We start from the raw sequence: 16,092 nt of genomic DNA, 5'->3' as shown, positions 1-16,092 counted from the left end.
TTAGAATGTTCATAAAATCATAGTAAAGGCAATCAGACAGTCTTTCTCTGAATATTTTAAACATTGGGCATGTAAAATTTATGCCTAATTTGAATACTTATTAGCCGGCTGATCTCGGCTGCAGCCTTGAGTTTCTTATGCTGAGATTCATCACCGGATTGGATGTCACATTGTGCCAGTCTCTCTCTCTCTCTCTCTCTACCTCCCCCCTGAAAACATCACCACCTTCCTCCCTCTCTCCATCCCACACCCTCTCTTCCTCTCGCACTCCTTCACTTTCATTCTTCTCCTCTGCCTTTCTTCGTCATCCCCCACCCTTTCTGTCTATCTCTGCCTTCTTTTACTGCGTCTCTCTCCATCAGTAGTGAGCGCTGCGGTGTTAAACAGGGGCCTGTTTGTTCACAAGCACGCCTTGTCCTGGCCTCTTCCCTATTTACTTGTGTCCCGGGCAGCTGTCGCCCTGCTCTGTGTAATAGCTCAGCCCTGTTTGTTCTCCCTGCCTAGATCCTGTTTATCCTGGCTGTGGACATCCTTTAAGGCCTGTCCTGTATCTGCCCCTCGTCAAACACTCACACATGCACACACACACACAAACACAGTGAAGGGACGTGTACACACTTCTATTAAAATGGTATTTACAGGCCAAAGAATACACACGGTACCCATGTGGGCTGGGCACAAATGCACACAAAAAAAGCGCATTCACACACAATCATTATCATTGTTTGTCCCTCTCTGGTTGCATATATATGGATTCAGTCGTGGTGGTGGTGGTGGAGAAAAAGAAGCTGTAAAAATATTTGTTTTAAAATGTAAAAAGTAGTAATAGGACTGGAAATATTGACAGCTTTTTAAAGCAAGGTTCCTCCATAAGAGAGTCACTATATTATTTTTTTTATTAAAAAGGGGTATATTTTTAAAAATTAATTGTCTCACATTATTTTTTCCCCATTTTAATTTTCAGCATTTCAGAATTTCTTTCTCCTGCACACAATTTGTGATTGCGGAGTGCTTAAGTTGTCTTTTATTTATTGTGAGAACTGATGTTGGCGCTGCTCTTCTCTGCCCCAGCGAAGGTACAGAGCATTAAATGCAGAGGATAATGATAAAACATTTATTACTGGAAAGAGAGGAGGTAATATGCATAATTTATGCTGTTTTTAGCACAATCATTAATGATATTCATGATAGAATCCTTTCTTCATCCCTTTTTTCTTCTTCTCAATTTTTACCCAAGTTTTTCCATATCTAATAGATGCTGACAGAATTAATTCAATTTCCTATATTTATTTACACTTTTTAAAATGTGGTTTTGACTTGTAAATCTGCCAGCAGAAACTTTGATTGCCTCTCATCCACACCAGGGATATTTATTTTTTAAATGTGGTAAAATAAATGAATGTATAAGGTTTGATTAAAGAAGAGAGTGGAGAAAAACATGATTCAAGCCAATAAAATGAATTATGAGCGTTCTGTCTCTATGGAAGCCTGCGAGGCAGATTTTCTTTAGCCACAGCAAGGATGACAAACCCATTATGGTGTTCATCACCAGCCCTGCACCATGTGATTTGGTGCCGCCTCCTCTACCTCCTCCTCCTCTTCCCCGCCACCAAATTTTAATTTTGCATGATTAGCCTTGCGTCATTAGGCAACTTCATTCAGATGCGAAACACACGAAAAATCGGACAGCTTCCAGACGGCAAATATTTTAAGAGTGCCCTCGCTTCTGTATTTTCTGTCCGTGGTGCCTGGCCGTCCTCAAAGTGCAATGGAGATATTAAGAATTAAGCACATGTTATTTAAGAATCCCATATTTTATTTATTTATATATATATATTTTGCCTTTAATTCCTACCAGTGTATTATGTGTTTTTAATAATGCAAATACTAATAAAGCAATGCAGGTGCTCTGATTTACAGCCAAATTTTAGTGGCTTTAAAACCACATTTAGATATTCTTCCCATTTCAGAAAGCACCAGGACATGCATCTCTTTGTATTGCTTCATTTACACAATGAATGCATAATTGCTCCTCCTGCATCCCCCCTTTCTCCTTTCCCCCCCTCCCTCTTCTTTAAATGCTTTAATTTGCAGAGGGGGACTGAGGGCTTGATAATGTAAGCGTAAAAAAAAAAAAAAATAGGAGGGAAAAAAAGGGGGGAATTGTAACAAGAAGAGCCCTAACCGGTGCCTCTTAATCACTTCTAGGTTTTAAATCATGATGATGCAGGAGTCGGCCACAGAGACAATAAGCAACAGTTCAATGAGTCAAAATGGAATGAGCACCCTAAGCAGCAGCCAATTAGAGGCTGGCAGTAGAGATGGGAGATCAAGCGCTGGTGACACAAGCAGCGAAGTAAGCACAGTCGAGCTGCTGCATCTGCAACAACAGCAGGTAAGTTGTGTTTCTCCCCGTCTCGTCTCTCTTACTCTCTCTCTCTCTCTCTGCCGCTCTCTCTCCCTCACACACTCCGTTTCCCCCTCGCTCTACCTCTCCGCTCTGCTGTGCTCTCTTCTCAGGCAGCGCTGGGGTGTTCTACATAGGCAGGAGGCACAATGAATTATGTTGTTTTGTGTATGTGTGTGTGTGTGGCATTGTTGTTTTTTAGGCATGTGGAAAACACATTGTTTATATAAGAGGCTGTTTAGGTTGTTGGTAAATGTTCTCGGCAGTTTGTTGTGCTGACAGCGTGCTCTGCTTGAAGCTGCTGCCTCCAGATGATGCTCAGAGTGTTTTGCTGCTACTGTTTTAGTTTAGAAATTCAGCTGTTATTTTTTTATTTCATGTTTTGCTTAGTTTTTTTCCACTAGCATTTGAATTTGGGAATATATTGGGGGTTGTTGCTGCCCTGTGAGGCCATGTGAGAAATGTAGTGCGTGTGTGTGAGACAGAGAAAAAGTGCATGACAGAGGGAGAGAGGACAGAGAAAGAGAGAGCGTGTTGGAGCATCAAACGGACCAGTTTGGACAGGGAGAGTGTGTATCTGCGCGCATATGCATGGGTGTGTATGTCATGGCTGCGCTGTATCCACCAGAGGGCCTCCTAACTCGCCACTAGTTGGAGGCTCTCACACAGATGCAGACATTCTAACCACAGACCCACCAGCAGGAGAGAAACCTTTGACCGGGACGCTTTTGATTTATAGCTTGCAGTCTCCGATCTTCACTTCCCTTCAACTAGCAAATACTTTAGATGTACTTTTTATAGTTTTTCCATAGTTTAGTTATTTATTGTATCGATTTTATTAAATGGCGCTTCTTAGAGGCACCGCTGATCACGAATATTTGATGCCTGCTTTTTTTTCCCTCCCTGCCAACACATGTTTCATTGTACCGCTGCTATTCATCTCAGTCACAGCAAGTTGAGGGTGAATTAACTGCAGGGTGCGGGGGGAGGGTGGTGGAGCGGTTGGGGGGCAGGAGTTGTGAAAATCAGTCGCCAGCAGAGTAAAGGAGTCAAGTGTCTCTCGTGTCTTTTCACGGTGAATGATGGCTTTGACAGTTTGCCAAAAGAGCAGTGGGAGATTAGGTCAGAGGGCCATGCTTTGGGGTAGATGGAGGACAACACCGCGGGTTTTGTAATGATGCGTGCTGTCCTTTGGGCTAATGGTGAAATTTTCATGCGAGTGTGTATTTGTATTTATGTGAATTTTTCTTTTCTTCTTTCTTTTGGTGGCAACTGAAGCCCTGTGGTCAATTTGGCGAGGGCGGAACAATACGTGTCGATGAGTTTCTGCATGTGTGTATACGGGCTATTCAGTGTAGCAAAATGAAGCTTGTCCTGGAGCACGCCCCCCCCCCCCAAGTCCACCATCACCTCTTCTGTTCCCCATAAGCCCCATACCATCCAAACACCCATTCTCCACAACCCTATTCACCCCTGCTGGTGGCTTCAGCTGCATTATAGCACTGTGGCCTCATCCTCCTGCTTTATCACCACTCTGCCACTCTTCCTACACACACACGTATGATTGGGGTCAGACCTCTCTTTCTCTCAGGCATCACTCGTGCATTTGAAGATGTTGGGTAGATTTCGGTAATTCTCTCTTCTTTTTCTTGACAAATTAATGGAAAAACCACCACAGTGCCCTAGTAAGGTGTTGAGCGCCCATGTGTGACCAGAACACCTCTAAGGCACCTTGACACAGATTCTTCAAGTTTCTGAAACTCTACTGGAGTGATGGAACACCGTTCTTTTAAAAAGATATTCCCTTTTCTGTGTTTTGATGATGGTGGTGAAGAGCACTGTCTGACATGTCATCTCTCAGAGGTGTTTAATCGGGTTGAGATCGAGTGGGTTTGAAGGCCGTAGCATGTGATTCACATCAGATTCATACTCAAACCACACAGTGAGTCCTAGTGTCCTTTGAAACAGAGCACAGTCATTATGGAAGAGACCATTCCCATCAGGAGAGAAATCCTAAGATAAAGGTGATCCCTGAGAAAACTTTGAATTGCTTTACATTTCATGTTATATGTTTTATTTTATTAAAATTGCAATCTGAGCAGTAGATTTAGAGATATTAGACTGTGTACTCAAAATGTAATTGAAAAGAATGGATAAAAGTGTGTCTGTCAGTGAAAATGAAAAAAAGTGCCGTTAAAAATTTTAAAAAGGCCACAGCACTGAGAGGTGGAAAAAAAGCAATGTAAGCATAAGGTGTCTAGTTAAGTCTGTGAGATGGACATACGGCTGAGAGCTGTGATGGTGTGCGGTTGGGGTTGGGTGGGGGGGTATGACAGTATGCGCCTCGTAAAGAGGCCAGCCCGAGCCTTCTCCCAACCCAGAGAGAGACACATTGAAATGAGCAGTCCGGCTAACAGGTCTCTGGAGGCTTTTTAAAACAGGGGCCCTGTGCTGTTAACTTCACACACTTCCTGTGGTGTGCTCACACTGCAAGCACAGTTCAACAAAAGGATGAGGTTAGATTTAAAAAAATATATATTTTATATATACATCTGTTAGCACTGAGCACTGCTGCTTTTGTGTGACGGATGTGATATTGACAGGCGTATATGCAGCATGGACCCTGTGTGGCCATATACACATGCATCCATATATGCTTGCACTTTTTTTACACTTCAATGCAGCTTAAAAAAATTTCTATCCACATTTGCTCCGAGTCCATTTTGAAGGAATGCAGTTGAATGTAATTTTCCACCCACATTTGGAATGACATTGAGTGGTCCAGTGGGTATAGAAGCTGCAGCCTCTCATCACGCTGCTGGGGGGATGATTAATAATAAGCACTGATGAATTCTCCACTGTCCCTATGGGTTCTGCCATTACCTAGCAGCTCCAAAATACCACCTGCAGCTATAATTAGAAAAGCAGCATCTTCAGGTCTCGACACCTTAGATTCGGCCAAAGTCTGTAAGATCAAGATGAAGTAATGCACACAGTTTTTCCACATCCAGATTTCAAAAGTTGAGATTTTCCTTTAATAATAATCCACTATTATTTCATTTAAGATAAAGTGAATATCTTTTACAAATTTGAATGTCTTTCGTTTTTATGCAGGTCATTGTGTTCAGTGTAAAAGCCACACATTTCGTTATCCAGCTATCTGAATAATAACCATTGTCACAATTAAATTTCCAGTCCTTAATTTCTGTCAGGGTTTCATCACCCCGTTCCCAAGGTTGTCTAAATAGACCTAATTTGATTTGAGATCACAGATTAGATACCCACTGTATCTGATTGCAATTTGCCAGCTGCAGATATGTATCAGAGCAAATGATGAATGTTACACAGCTCTAATTGCTATGCAAAATGATCACTATAAAAGCTCTCTTGTAGAGCAAAAAAAAAATGTGCTGAGCTCATAGTAGCAATCTATTTGTCATTGACCGGAGTTAGCTTTATGTTTTAATAGTATATGCTGCCAAGTATGTACATGGAAGTCATGCATCGATCTTTGGGTCTGTAACATAATGCCCTATAATGAGCCTGTTAGTTGATTACAGTGTTCTGTAGACTTAATCCTGCCAGGGTTATCAGTGGGATTGATGAGCCAATGCTCAGAACTGCTGCCCTCCTTTAAATGGGCTGAGTTCCTACAGTAGGAAATATATTGATATTCAGAGCAAGATGGAGGCACGGAAGGCTAATGTATTATGGTTGGGTCAGCCACTGTAACCAAAGACAGCTGTATGAACAACCACTGCGATCTGCTACTAGTCTAAAGACTTCACTCATTAAAATCCAGTATAATTAGAAAATGCTGGCTTCATATTTTTGTATTTTCATAAACCTGCTCCTGTGATTTTTTTTAAATTAATTATATTTTCTTTTTTGCATGCAATGTGCTTTCTGCTTGCATGCTTGCTGGCCAAATATTTATTTTGTGCAAAAGGTGCCACTTACGGCTGACAGAGGCAGAGTTCTACATGTTGGTAAACTGGTTAGGTATGCGTTTTACCGTTTTCCTGAGGCACATGATGCAGCAAAATGCAAACTATCCAACCCCATTTAAATGAGTGCAGCATTTTGACATAAATTACAATAAGTGCGCCAAGGTGCCATCTTACTTCTAGGCTACCCCTGTCGCTACACAAGAGCTAGGCAGTGGTCCAACTTGAGAGTGACAGCAATTAACCTGCCTTCCTAGCTGTTTAGCTGGAGGAAATGGAAGGGATGAGAAATCTGACAGCAAGTGATGGGTAGTATTTAGGGTTTAGGGGCAAATTAAATTCTCCCCAAAATGAAAGTCATTAGGGAGAAAGTTACCCCACAGACAAAGGACAAAATGACAATGTGTGTGTGTGTAGGTGTGTGTGTGTGTGTGTGTGTGTGTGTGTGTGTGTGTGTGTGTGTGTGTGTGTGTAGGTGTGCACGCTCTTATTTGACAGACATATGAGCTCATCTTCCTCTTATAACAACTCAAGTTTGTTGTTTAGTATAAACTGGGTACTGACACACAGTCTTCCCCTACCATCCCTTCCCATAAACAAGCCTCGAGCATCTTTCTCTCTATGCCCTTCACCTGCCTCTCTGTCTGTCTCCTTGTACTGTATTTGAGAAACAAGAGAGACACACACACACACACACACACACACACACACAGACAAACACGCACATACCTAAGATGCAAATCTGGGCTTTGCCCTTGAGCATAATTTAAAGGCCTAATCACCCAGACTGTCCCTTTGGATGGAATAGGGAAGGAGGGAGGGGAGGATGGTGTCTCTCATTTGCACCCTTACACAAAGAAGCTCATTAGGTTTATCTTTCAGGCCTGAGATTGCCCCACTCAACTGTGTAAATAAGACACTGGCCCTGGCCTGATGCATCAATCACCTCTCAGGACAGGAGAAAGACCTCCACTGAAATATGAACGATTTCATAAAGGAGCCTTTTGTTAACCATCATCGTCTGTGTGAAGATAAGGTTTTTCTGTAAAGGCAGGAGAAGCATTAGGAAAGCAGCATGTACTATATGTCTTTGTAAAATTATTTCCCCTTTCAGCGAAAAGGCAGTTCTTCTCTGGCAATCCTTGTGTCTGACTTATTTACAATGAAAGTCATCCTTCTTTTTATTTCAAGCCTGGCTATCAGCAGACAGTCCCCACAGAATAGTACATACAGGCCTGTGACATATAGGCCTGTAGTTTCCCCCTTTGCGATGACACTAAAGATATAGGATGTGAATGACAGCATAGCTGCTGTTTGCTCACGCTTCCCCAGACAAAACACAGTATTATTCTATTATCTATCTAGACACCACCTCTTCCTCCAACTCTCCCTCTGTCTCCCGTTCTCTGCCTTTTCCCCCCCTCCTTCTTATTCTTCAGCTCGCAGAAACCTGGCCTGTCCATCTATGTTTAAGACACATTACATGTGGCCTTCTGGAATTTACAGTGGCGCTCTCCCAGTAACTCCATTTCGTGCGGGTGTCCCTTGAGAGCATGGCGAAATGTCAAGCTGCAAAGCTTGAAAGAGAGACGAGGAGAAAGGGACAGTAAGAGAGCAGGGAAAGCAAGCGATGGAGGAATTGAGAGGCGAGGATGAAGAGAGATAGTGGAAATCTGCTGGAAATAAACACTTACGGGCATCTTATCCTCAAGCAGTTGCAGTAAGGTCAGATGAGTATACGGGTTAAAGGTGGCACAAGAAGAAGAAAACAGATCCTGCTCTGTGTGTGCACGTGCAGGCTTGCGTTTATATGGTTCACCACTAAAAGTTGACTTTAGTGTAACTGTTTATTTTCTGCTAAAAAAAAAAGAATCAAGAAAAGAGTTAGTTTGAGCTCTGCAGCATTCATGTCAGATCAACTGATTTCAGCGCTGGTTCGAATCAAATGATGGCTCAGATGATACCTTTCAAGTCATCCAACTGACAGATCCCACAATTAAGTTAAGTTGATGCAACCCACTTTACAACCGACTTCCACAATAATTCCTTCTTCCATGCTGCATTCTGTGCACTTTATGGTTTGCATGTATGCAGATTGCCCTGAATAAACCCAGTTCTCTTAATCCAAATTACTACAGTCGTAAATAATGATATTCTTTTGACTCTAACTGAAATATAAAAAGAAAGAAAAGACATTACCATGCAATTATATAGGAATACATTAAATGGAATCTAGTTCATTCAGCTTAGGTTAGGCCTTATGTTTGACCTGACACACTTTTTTCTCTTTTCTTTTTTTCTTATATAGTGCAGTAGCTCAGTGATAAATGACTAAGCCAGCGTTAACCTCCTCCGTGTAAATAAGAGGCAGTCATTCAGCAGCACACACTGTGGCCAATAGTCCTCCAGTCTCTAGCTAACCTCGTGCAGGCCAGGATCAATGGCCACTTCACAACTCATTTCCTTTTACGCCTCCCTAACTGCCCTGGTCCAACTCAGGGAAATAAATGGCACTGGATCTATAAGTCCACTCACGCAGACACAAACACATAAACAGCCACACGTACACACACACACACTGTGGCATACTCTGAGGGGACTGAGCAATTCTTTCAGCTCAATACCCTTCACAATAATTTATTTGCAAACTGGCTCGGTGTTGAATAGTGTATCATCTTTCGCGGCCTCACAATCGAAAACGAGCATTCTGTCATTGTTTATTGCCACTCCCCTGTCGTCGGCTTAAACTGCGTACCAGTCATTAATATGGTGGGGTGGAGTGTTAGTGTCACACACAGCCTGAATACATACATTTAAATGCCTCTGTTTTCTTCTAATGTGGAGTTAAGAGGAGGATGAAGAAAACACGTGCATGTGTGTGTGTGCATGTGTGTCAGGGGGGTGCTTTCCGATGCATACGACGTATCGCATTGCTGACTGCATTTTCTGGAAATGGTCCCCCCCCCCCCAAAAAAAGGCAAGTGGCTTATAGTCATTTGATAGGCCACGACACCGCTATCCATTTAACAGAGCTTAAAAATCCTACATATGCATATGCTGGGGTGTCTTAAGCTGACAACCAAAAGACAGGATTTGCTAGAAGGCAGCTTTGGAGTGTTGTGAATTTAACAAGCATGTCTAGTATTACAGTTCCTCTCTGCTTTAGTCATGAATAGTAACAAATCAGACTCTGAAACGCATGCCCGATGGTTTGTTGTGTATCACCCCCTCCCTTCCTCTAACTAATATTAAAATGACTTCAAATCTGGTTAAGAAGATGACTAGGAAGAAGAAGCAACATCTTTAATGTCACCGGTGCTCTCGTTCTCTAAAGCGCCCCAATCTGTGCAGATTCCAGGTATCATCAGTTTTTTCTCCTTTTTCTTTTTGTTGTTGCACTTGTTAACACTCCCTGCTGCTCCGATTACCTCCATCCCTGACCCATTTTTGAATATATAAATGGCTCTATCCTTCTCCCAAGTTGTTTGTAGTTGTAACACTACACTCTACAAGGGGAGGGGGAGATGGTCTTTACACATTGCCTCCAAACACTGTATACATATGTAAGAGAGCCAGCTGGGCTCTCAGCCCTCTCCTCTTCACAGCTTTTCATACAAATGTAGTAAATAAGCTCAGGCCGTGGGGAATTTGAAAGCTCCAAACAGGCAAACTGACATGTCACTTAGCGCTGGCTTTGGCTCTCTTCACTGCAGGCTTTAGAGCTGAAGCTGGTGGCTTTTGAAAGTGTATCAGCCAAGGTCAGGTCCTCACTTTTGCAGTCAAGGTGGAGTGCTATCTGTATCATTTACAACTTATTAATAATAATGCCAGGCTTGCTGTATTTCTACATTAAGACAAATGTAACAATTATAAAGTCAGTCAGAAGACGCTACTTAAAATGCATAATTTTGGGGTAAAAACAGAGAATAAGATGTACAGAGGTTAATAATAGAAGTCACGCTGGGAATCCATTTCAGTAGAGATAGACAGGCCCACCTTTCTCCAGCCTGTGTTCATGCTCAGACAGCCTGCCATTCCTCATCAAGAACTAACCACTGCTTATTTACCCACACTGGGGACTTAACTCACACGAATTGATCAGTGATAGCAGTGGAAAGCTGCTTGTTCCACCCTAATAAAAATGACGCCCATGAGCATATGCAGAACATGCTTTGTGGGCTAGGCGCAGCACTTCAAGCTTGAGTAGACACTAAGCTGATATTGGTTTCACGCTTGAGTCTGTAGTGCGAAATCTTCCAATGGAAAGCCAGAGATTTGATTGTTTCTGCATATGCATTTATCAGAAGTTTACATGATAAATATACATTAGCCTGGTGGCTTGGCCATGCGTGGTATTGTTTCTGCGATACTATTCTTTGTGCATTCCTTTTCACCTGTTTGGACTTCATCATCCAATTCAGCGTGAACCCGATAATCCTAATTTGCACAAAAACTTCAAATGGATTTGTAGGAGTTTTTCTTGCATCGTTAGTTCTCGCCAGAATTTCTGTCACAGCAAGGAAATACTTCTTTGTTGGCACAGGTTTTAAATGTGTGAGGAGAAAATTCCTCAGAAAATAACTGGAACTTTCTTCTTTTTTTTTTCACAGAGTATCGCATAATTTAGACTCAGAAGTTGAGGTCTCTATCATTTGTATAGAACAACCCCCATTCGCCCATTGGCTTAGCCCTTACTTAATTTTGTAAGGTTTTTATCAAAGTCTTAAATTATGTCATTTATCTTTCATACAAATTTTAGCCATAGGTTTTATTTATTTAATACCTACTGTAATTGTTCTGTCCTTGTATGGAGTGCTATGAAGGGAATGATCATGCTTTTGGCACATTTATCAAAGCCCAGAGAGGGGGAAAAAAAGAAAAGCAAAACGGAGGCCCTGTTCTCACATAGTCACCAGACTAAGAGTGCGACAGAGTGATAAATTTTCTTGTTAGGAGAAATTACATCCACTAACTTGAGCTACTTCAGCATGAAATTGAAAAAGAAGCATTTCTTGTGAATTTCCATTCTTGATTCAATGAAAGATGTAGATTAGCCTTTTGGAAAAAGGGTGGGCACAAGAATGAAACTAAAGAAGTATGATTCTGCTCACGCTTGCTTGTTCTTAGAAGCGTGATATAGGATGCTGGAAAAGTCTTTGTTTATGGAAGTAAGGCCCAGTCAGGCTGTTGGCAGATTAAAGAAAAAAAGTGTTTAACATCTCTTTCTTTCTTTCTTTCTTGTGTGAGTCTGTTTGTGTGGTATACATTTATGTACTCAAGCACAAACCTTGTGCATTTTTTTTAACATTTTTTTTTTTTATCAGTAAAGCTTTCCAAGCCTCTTTGTCTACCTCACCCCTGTCACAGTTTGTGCCCATGATAGCTCCCTCTCTCCATCTCTTTCTCAGTTTTCACACACACACACATGGGTGCACACACACACATTTCTCCAGACCCAGCTGAGTCTAGTAGCCTGTTCTAGTGAGGGTGGTGGGGGCTGGAGGGTGGATTACTGATTGATAGACGCTGGGTGTCTGAGTGGAAGGCAGATAACTATATCTTCTGCTGCTCACTTAAAGGTCAAACACACATTGCTGTAATTGGAATATTCACAAGGCAACCGCCGAGGTACAATGCAGATCGGAGGAAAGAAAGAGAGGAGGAGAAGGAGCGCAGGACAAGATAGGTGTTACATAAGAAAAGAGATTGAGAGAAAGAACAGGGGGAGTGAAGGTGATCCATTGCCCTTCCATAGGCAGATGCAGCGGCTATTTATTGAGCTGATCTTTCGGGGAAGTGAGGCATTCACTGAAAGATACATTGCCCTCAATGGAGAGCAAGCCTGGATGAGGAGACAGGGGGCTAATGGCAAGACCAAGTAGTCACATAAACGTGTACAAATGGCTATTAAAAGTCTGTGCTCCTTTGCTTTAGTGGAAGGAAAATTGGATTGAATTCGGTTGGGCAAAAAAGACGTACGTAAAAATCATTGCAACGGATTATCTAAGGCCACACACGCAAAGTAATTTATATGCTGTTTTGTGATTGCTATCTATACGCAAAATAATTGCTTGAATTGGCTGGAAAATTTGCCGTATGTGTGGGTGAGATGAGTTCATTCACTAAGGTCAGGGTGCTCTCTTTCGATGACGCCAGGAGAGAGCAACACTTAGACTCGACACTTAACCTGAGCTCTCCAGGATGAGACAGACAGACACTTATACTATTGACCTGCAACAACAGAGCCCCCAAGACGGGGGTCTTATACAGATGCACTTAAGGCTTGAGTTGCTTATGCACACTCACAAACAAATACTGAGGATTCTAAATGATATCACCCCAATTTAAATGAGTTTTCCTTGGCATGAAGGGTGTAGGGCACTGCTACTCAGTAGCTTTCCTGTTTTCCCTAATGATTGTTTTGTGTGAGCTTTGACTTGGTATTTTTATCAGTGGTATAATGGGAGAGGAATGCACTTAAATGCAGTTTACCTACCAGGGATGCTCCAGCTGAGGTGTGCTGGGGTTTACCTAACCTTTTATTTACTCTTATGCTCCTGGACTTTGTTTGTGCACACGCATCTTATGTACGGTGCACAGACTCACACATTTGTGTCAACACGCTGATCCTTTCTGGTGTCTGCATTTTGCAGGGTGCTGATTATTTACTAATCACCTCTGGTTGTTTATTTATTTATATAAAAGAGTGTGCTTTTGCTTCCTTAATAGCTACAGTAAGCAAAAGGTGAATACTTCTATTTTTAATATAATGTATATACAACATGTTCTGGATAATCAGCATACTACTTTTAAGAAACTGGGTCTAAGCAATTGGGGTCTTTTTCCCATAGTTCCAGTTTTTTTCACCCAGCTCAGCACCTTTTCCAAATGAACTATGGCTGGCCTGAATGCCACATTACATATCAGTTATTCATCCAGCTGTGTGAACTCTACTTGCCGGGAACTGTGAACAGTAGACGAGCCATAATCACCTGAGAATGAAATCAGGCGCAAAAAGAGCTATTCCATGTAGAGACGGGTGACAAATTAAAGGAAAAAGCATCTTAAAGCCAGAACAGCTTCAAAGCAACTTGGCATAGATTCACCAAGCCTCTGGAACTCCATTCTTCCAAATGATATTCACCTCATTTGATGTTTTTGATGGTGGTGGTGCTGAGATGTAATGACCACAAAGCCAATAGCATATGATTCATATTATTTTCATTCTTCCCAAACCTCTAAGTGATCCCTTGTATAGAGACATTGCCATCCTGGAAGAGACCAATTGAAATGTTTCTTCACAAAATAAAAAGGGTCACTCGGAACAACTTTTTATTGATTGGCTGTGAGCTCTAATTTGTTCCTGACCTTTCTATGGCAGCATATGAACATGGTGTTTTGCAATGTTAATGCGGTGGGAGAAACAGAGAATAAAAGCTATAGCTAATTCCAGGCTTGCTTTTGCAAAGAGAAGATTTGACCTCACACAAATTGTGTCATTTTCAAACACACACACCTCTGTCTTGCTCAACTCACACAAATACGTTCCCAGTTTCTCCTCTCTGTGTCCGTCTCTATTTTTCTTGCTCTTTGTGATAGTGTATTGTGGAGGTTTGCTGTTGTCAGGCTCTAAAGGACTTCCCTTGGAACAGCAGTAGATAAAGACCTTTGCTGAATGGTCCTGCTGTCATCTTATCTAAATGGAGTTGTACAGCACAGGTCACACTAAAGACAAGCCACCGGCTGAGAAACAGCACAAGGAAAGCAGGTACATTGTGTGGGTAAATTGTGTTTCAATGGTGATGAAGCATGGAAGAGGTGCACTGAGACAATGGATAGAAGCAGTTATTATCTCTATATGATTTGGAAAAAGTAAGAAATTATAAAGTCGAGGAGCAGCTATGCTTATTGTGATTACTTTTGTGGTTCAGGTAAAAAAAAAAAAAGATCTATAGCCTGAAAGTAGAAAAACTACTGCCGTCCTTTGCTAGAACAGATACACCATTGTACTTGCACAGAATATCTACAGTGACACCAGCAGGAGGTAGGATGTTAGCGACTGTTAGTGGTTGCAGTGAGCGACAGCAGGCTGTGCTCTCTTGTTATTGCTGGCACGGGCCTCAGAGTGTCTCAGCAGACACATCGGTGCATATGCACTCTTCAACTTTCAGCCATAAACACGCACACTTTATCTGTGATGGGCAAAACAGACCCACGTTTTGTCTTTGTTAGTGGAAAAATAAGCGTGAGGTTACACAATGGAGCTTTAGACACCCCCGCGCCCCTCCTACCGTTCGCGCTCGTCGCTCCAGTGCAAGCCTTCTTCCTGGGGTAGGAGCGAGCAAATTCATCTCGTCAATCCTCCCGGGACGGTGTAGCTATGCAGCTCTGTTTACTGTGGTAGAAAGTTAATATAAATTTTCATCAGTGGGAGAAGTTTACACATACGATTCTATTTGTCCTTCATTATTAGCACCTGAGTCTGGGGCTGGGTAGGCATAATTGTCTACAGACACAGGCCAAATAGATGCAAGGGAAAGGCAAATAAGCACACCCAAAAATAATTTGATGCTTGTGTGTTACAATCCTCTATCCTAAGAATTCTTAATCTAGAGAATCAATAAACAAGAGGTGAGAGAGGGCGGAGAAAGAAAAGATGAGAAGAAGAAATGAACAATGTGATATGAGCAGGCGGAGGGAGGCGAGAGAGAAAGGAGTTTGACTTGAATTCAAAGTGCAGCAAATAGGCGATAAGGAAATGAACAGTACAAGCAGTCAATATAAGTTTTAGACATAAGTAACACAACAAACCGATCTAATTTCTATTTTCGGCTAAATATCGCTGTATATAGACAGAGGAAGCTGAAGTTGCTGAAAATATTGAGATAGAGGTAGCAGAGTGGGACACAGAAGCCCATTGTTCTGCTGGATAGCTTTACCTCTGTCCTGAGGCCCAAGCAGATTCTCCATGGACCTCTCCCTCCCTTTCTCTCTCCCGGTCCCTTTTTCACTTCAGACTGTTGATTTATTGGCTCATACATTAAAATGCTCATTACTCCTACATACTTTCCAAATTCATACTTTCTCCATTCTTCCCCTTTTCTCTACTCTTTCTTTCTAAGATTTCACCCATAGGTTTCTATAACTTTTTAAAAATGCAGCTTGCAGATCCAAACACCTCCATTAACTCTGCATGCTGCTATCTGCAGTCAAAAGAAGTCATCATTTTTTAGTTTCTATCCAACCACTCAACCAGGCGGAGTTGACTAAAACCAGCTGTGTGTTTTGCTCTGTTTGGGCTTTTTGTGGAGGTGATAAGAGAACAGAATCTGGAGCTATGGTTGATGCACCGAGGCACTGTCATCAATCCTGACCTTTTATGAAGAGAGCCTTTCAACTCCTGTGACTGAGTTACTTAAGGCGAGTGGTATCAGCAGCATCTGTGTACTGTGATCTTACACACACCAGGCTTAAAATTGATACCAAATGCATTAATGTGGTAGAGAAAGTTTCACAGTGTTCTCACCCTTGCTTGTGGAATTTTGTTGCCTTGTTGCCTTTGCTTTGATTTATCGGCCATAGCTTCTGTGGTCAAAAGAACCTCTTTGTGTCTGTTCTGGGCCCTCTTTGCCACTAAATGAACATGCAAGAAAAGACAGGTGGTAAGTAGCAGAGCAGAGCTGGCATCAGTGACAACGGACATGCTGAAATGAAAGGGAAGTGGATTGCAAAGTGGCT

General features: G+C 42.0%; 1 protein-coding gene across 2 annotated transcripts in view; it reads left to right on the top strand.

Annotated features, from left to right (window-relative positions):
• The window catches only part of foxp2 (forkhead box P2), a 100,331-nt gene that overhangs the window by 40,553 nt on the left and 43,686 nt on the right, over window positions 1–16,092 (top strand). For both annotated transcript variants that reach the window (XM_085375359.1, XM_085375358.1), the window contains one exon: window positions 2,209–2,395. In XM_085375359.1, coding sequence (XP_085231485.1) covers window positions 2,219–2,395 — 177 coding nt within the window. In that variant the 5' untranslated portion in view covers window positions 2,209–2,218. The remainder of the gene's footprint in view (window positions 1–2,208; window positions 2,396–16,092) is intronic.

Source organism: Diplotaxodon limnothrissa, linkage group LG17 (genome assembly GCF_057381915.1).
Source record: "Diplotaxodon limnothrissa isolate DT_005_m linkage group LG17, D_limnothrissa_male_GT1.1, whole genome shotgun sequence".
Lineage (NCBI taxonomy): Eukaryota > Metazoa > Chordata > Actinopteri > Cichliformes > Cichlidae > Diplotaxodon > Diplotaxodon limnothrissa.
This window is presented reverse-complemented; position numbering and strand designations above follow the sequence as displayed.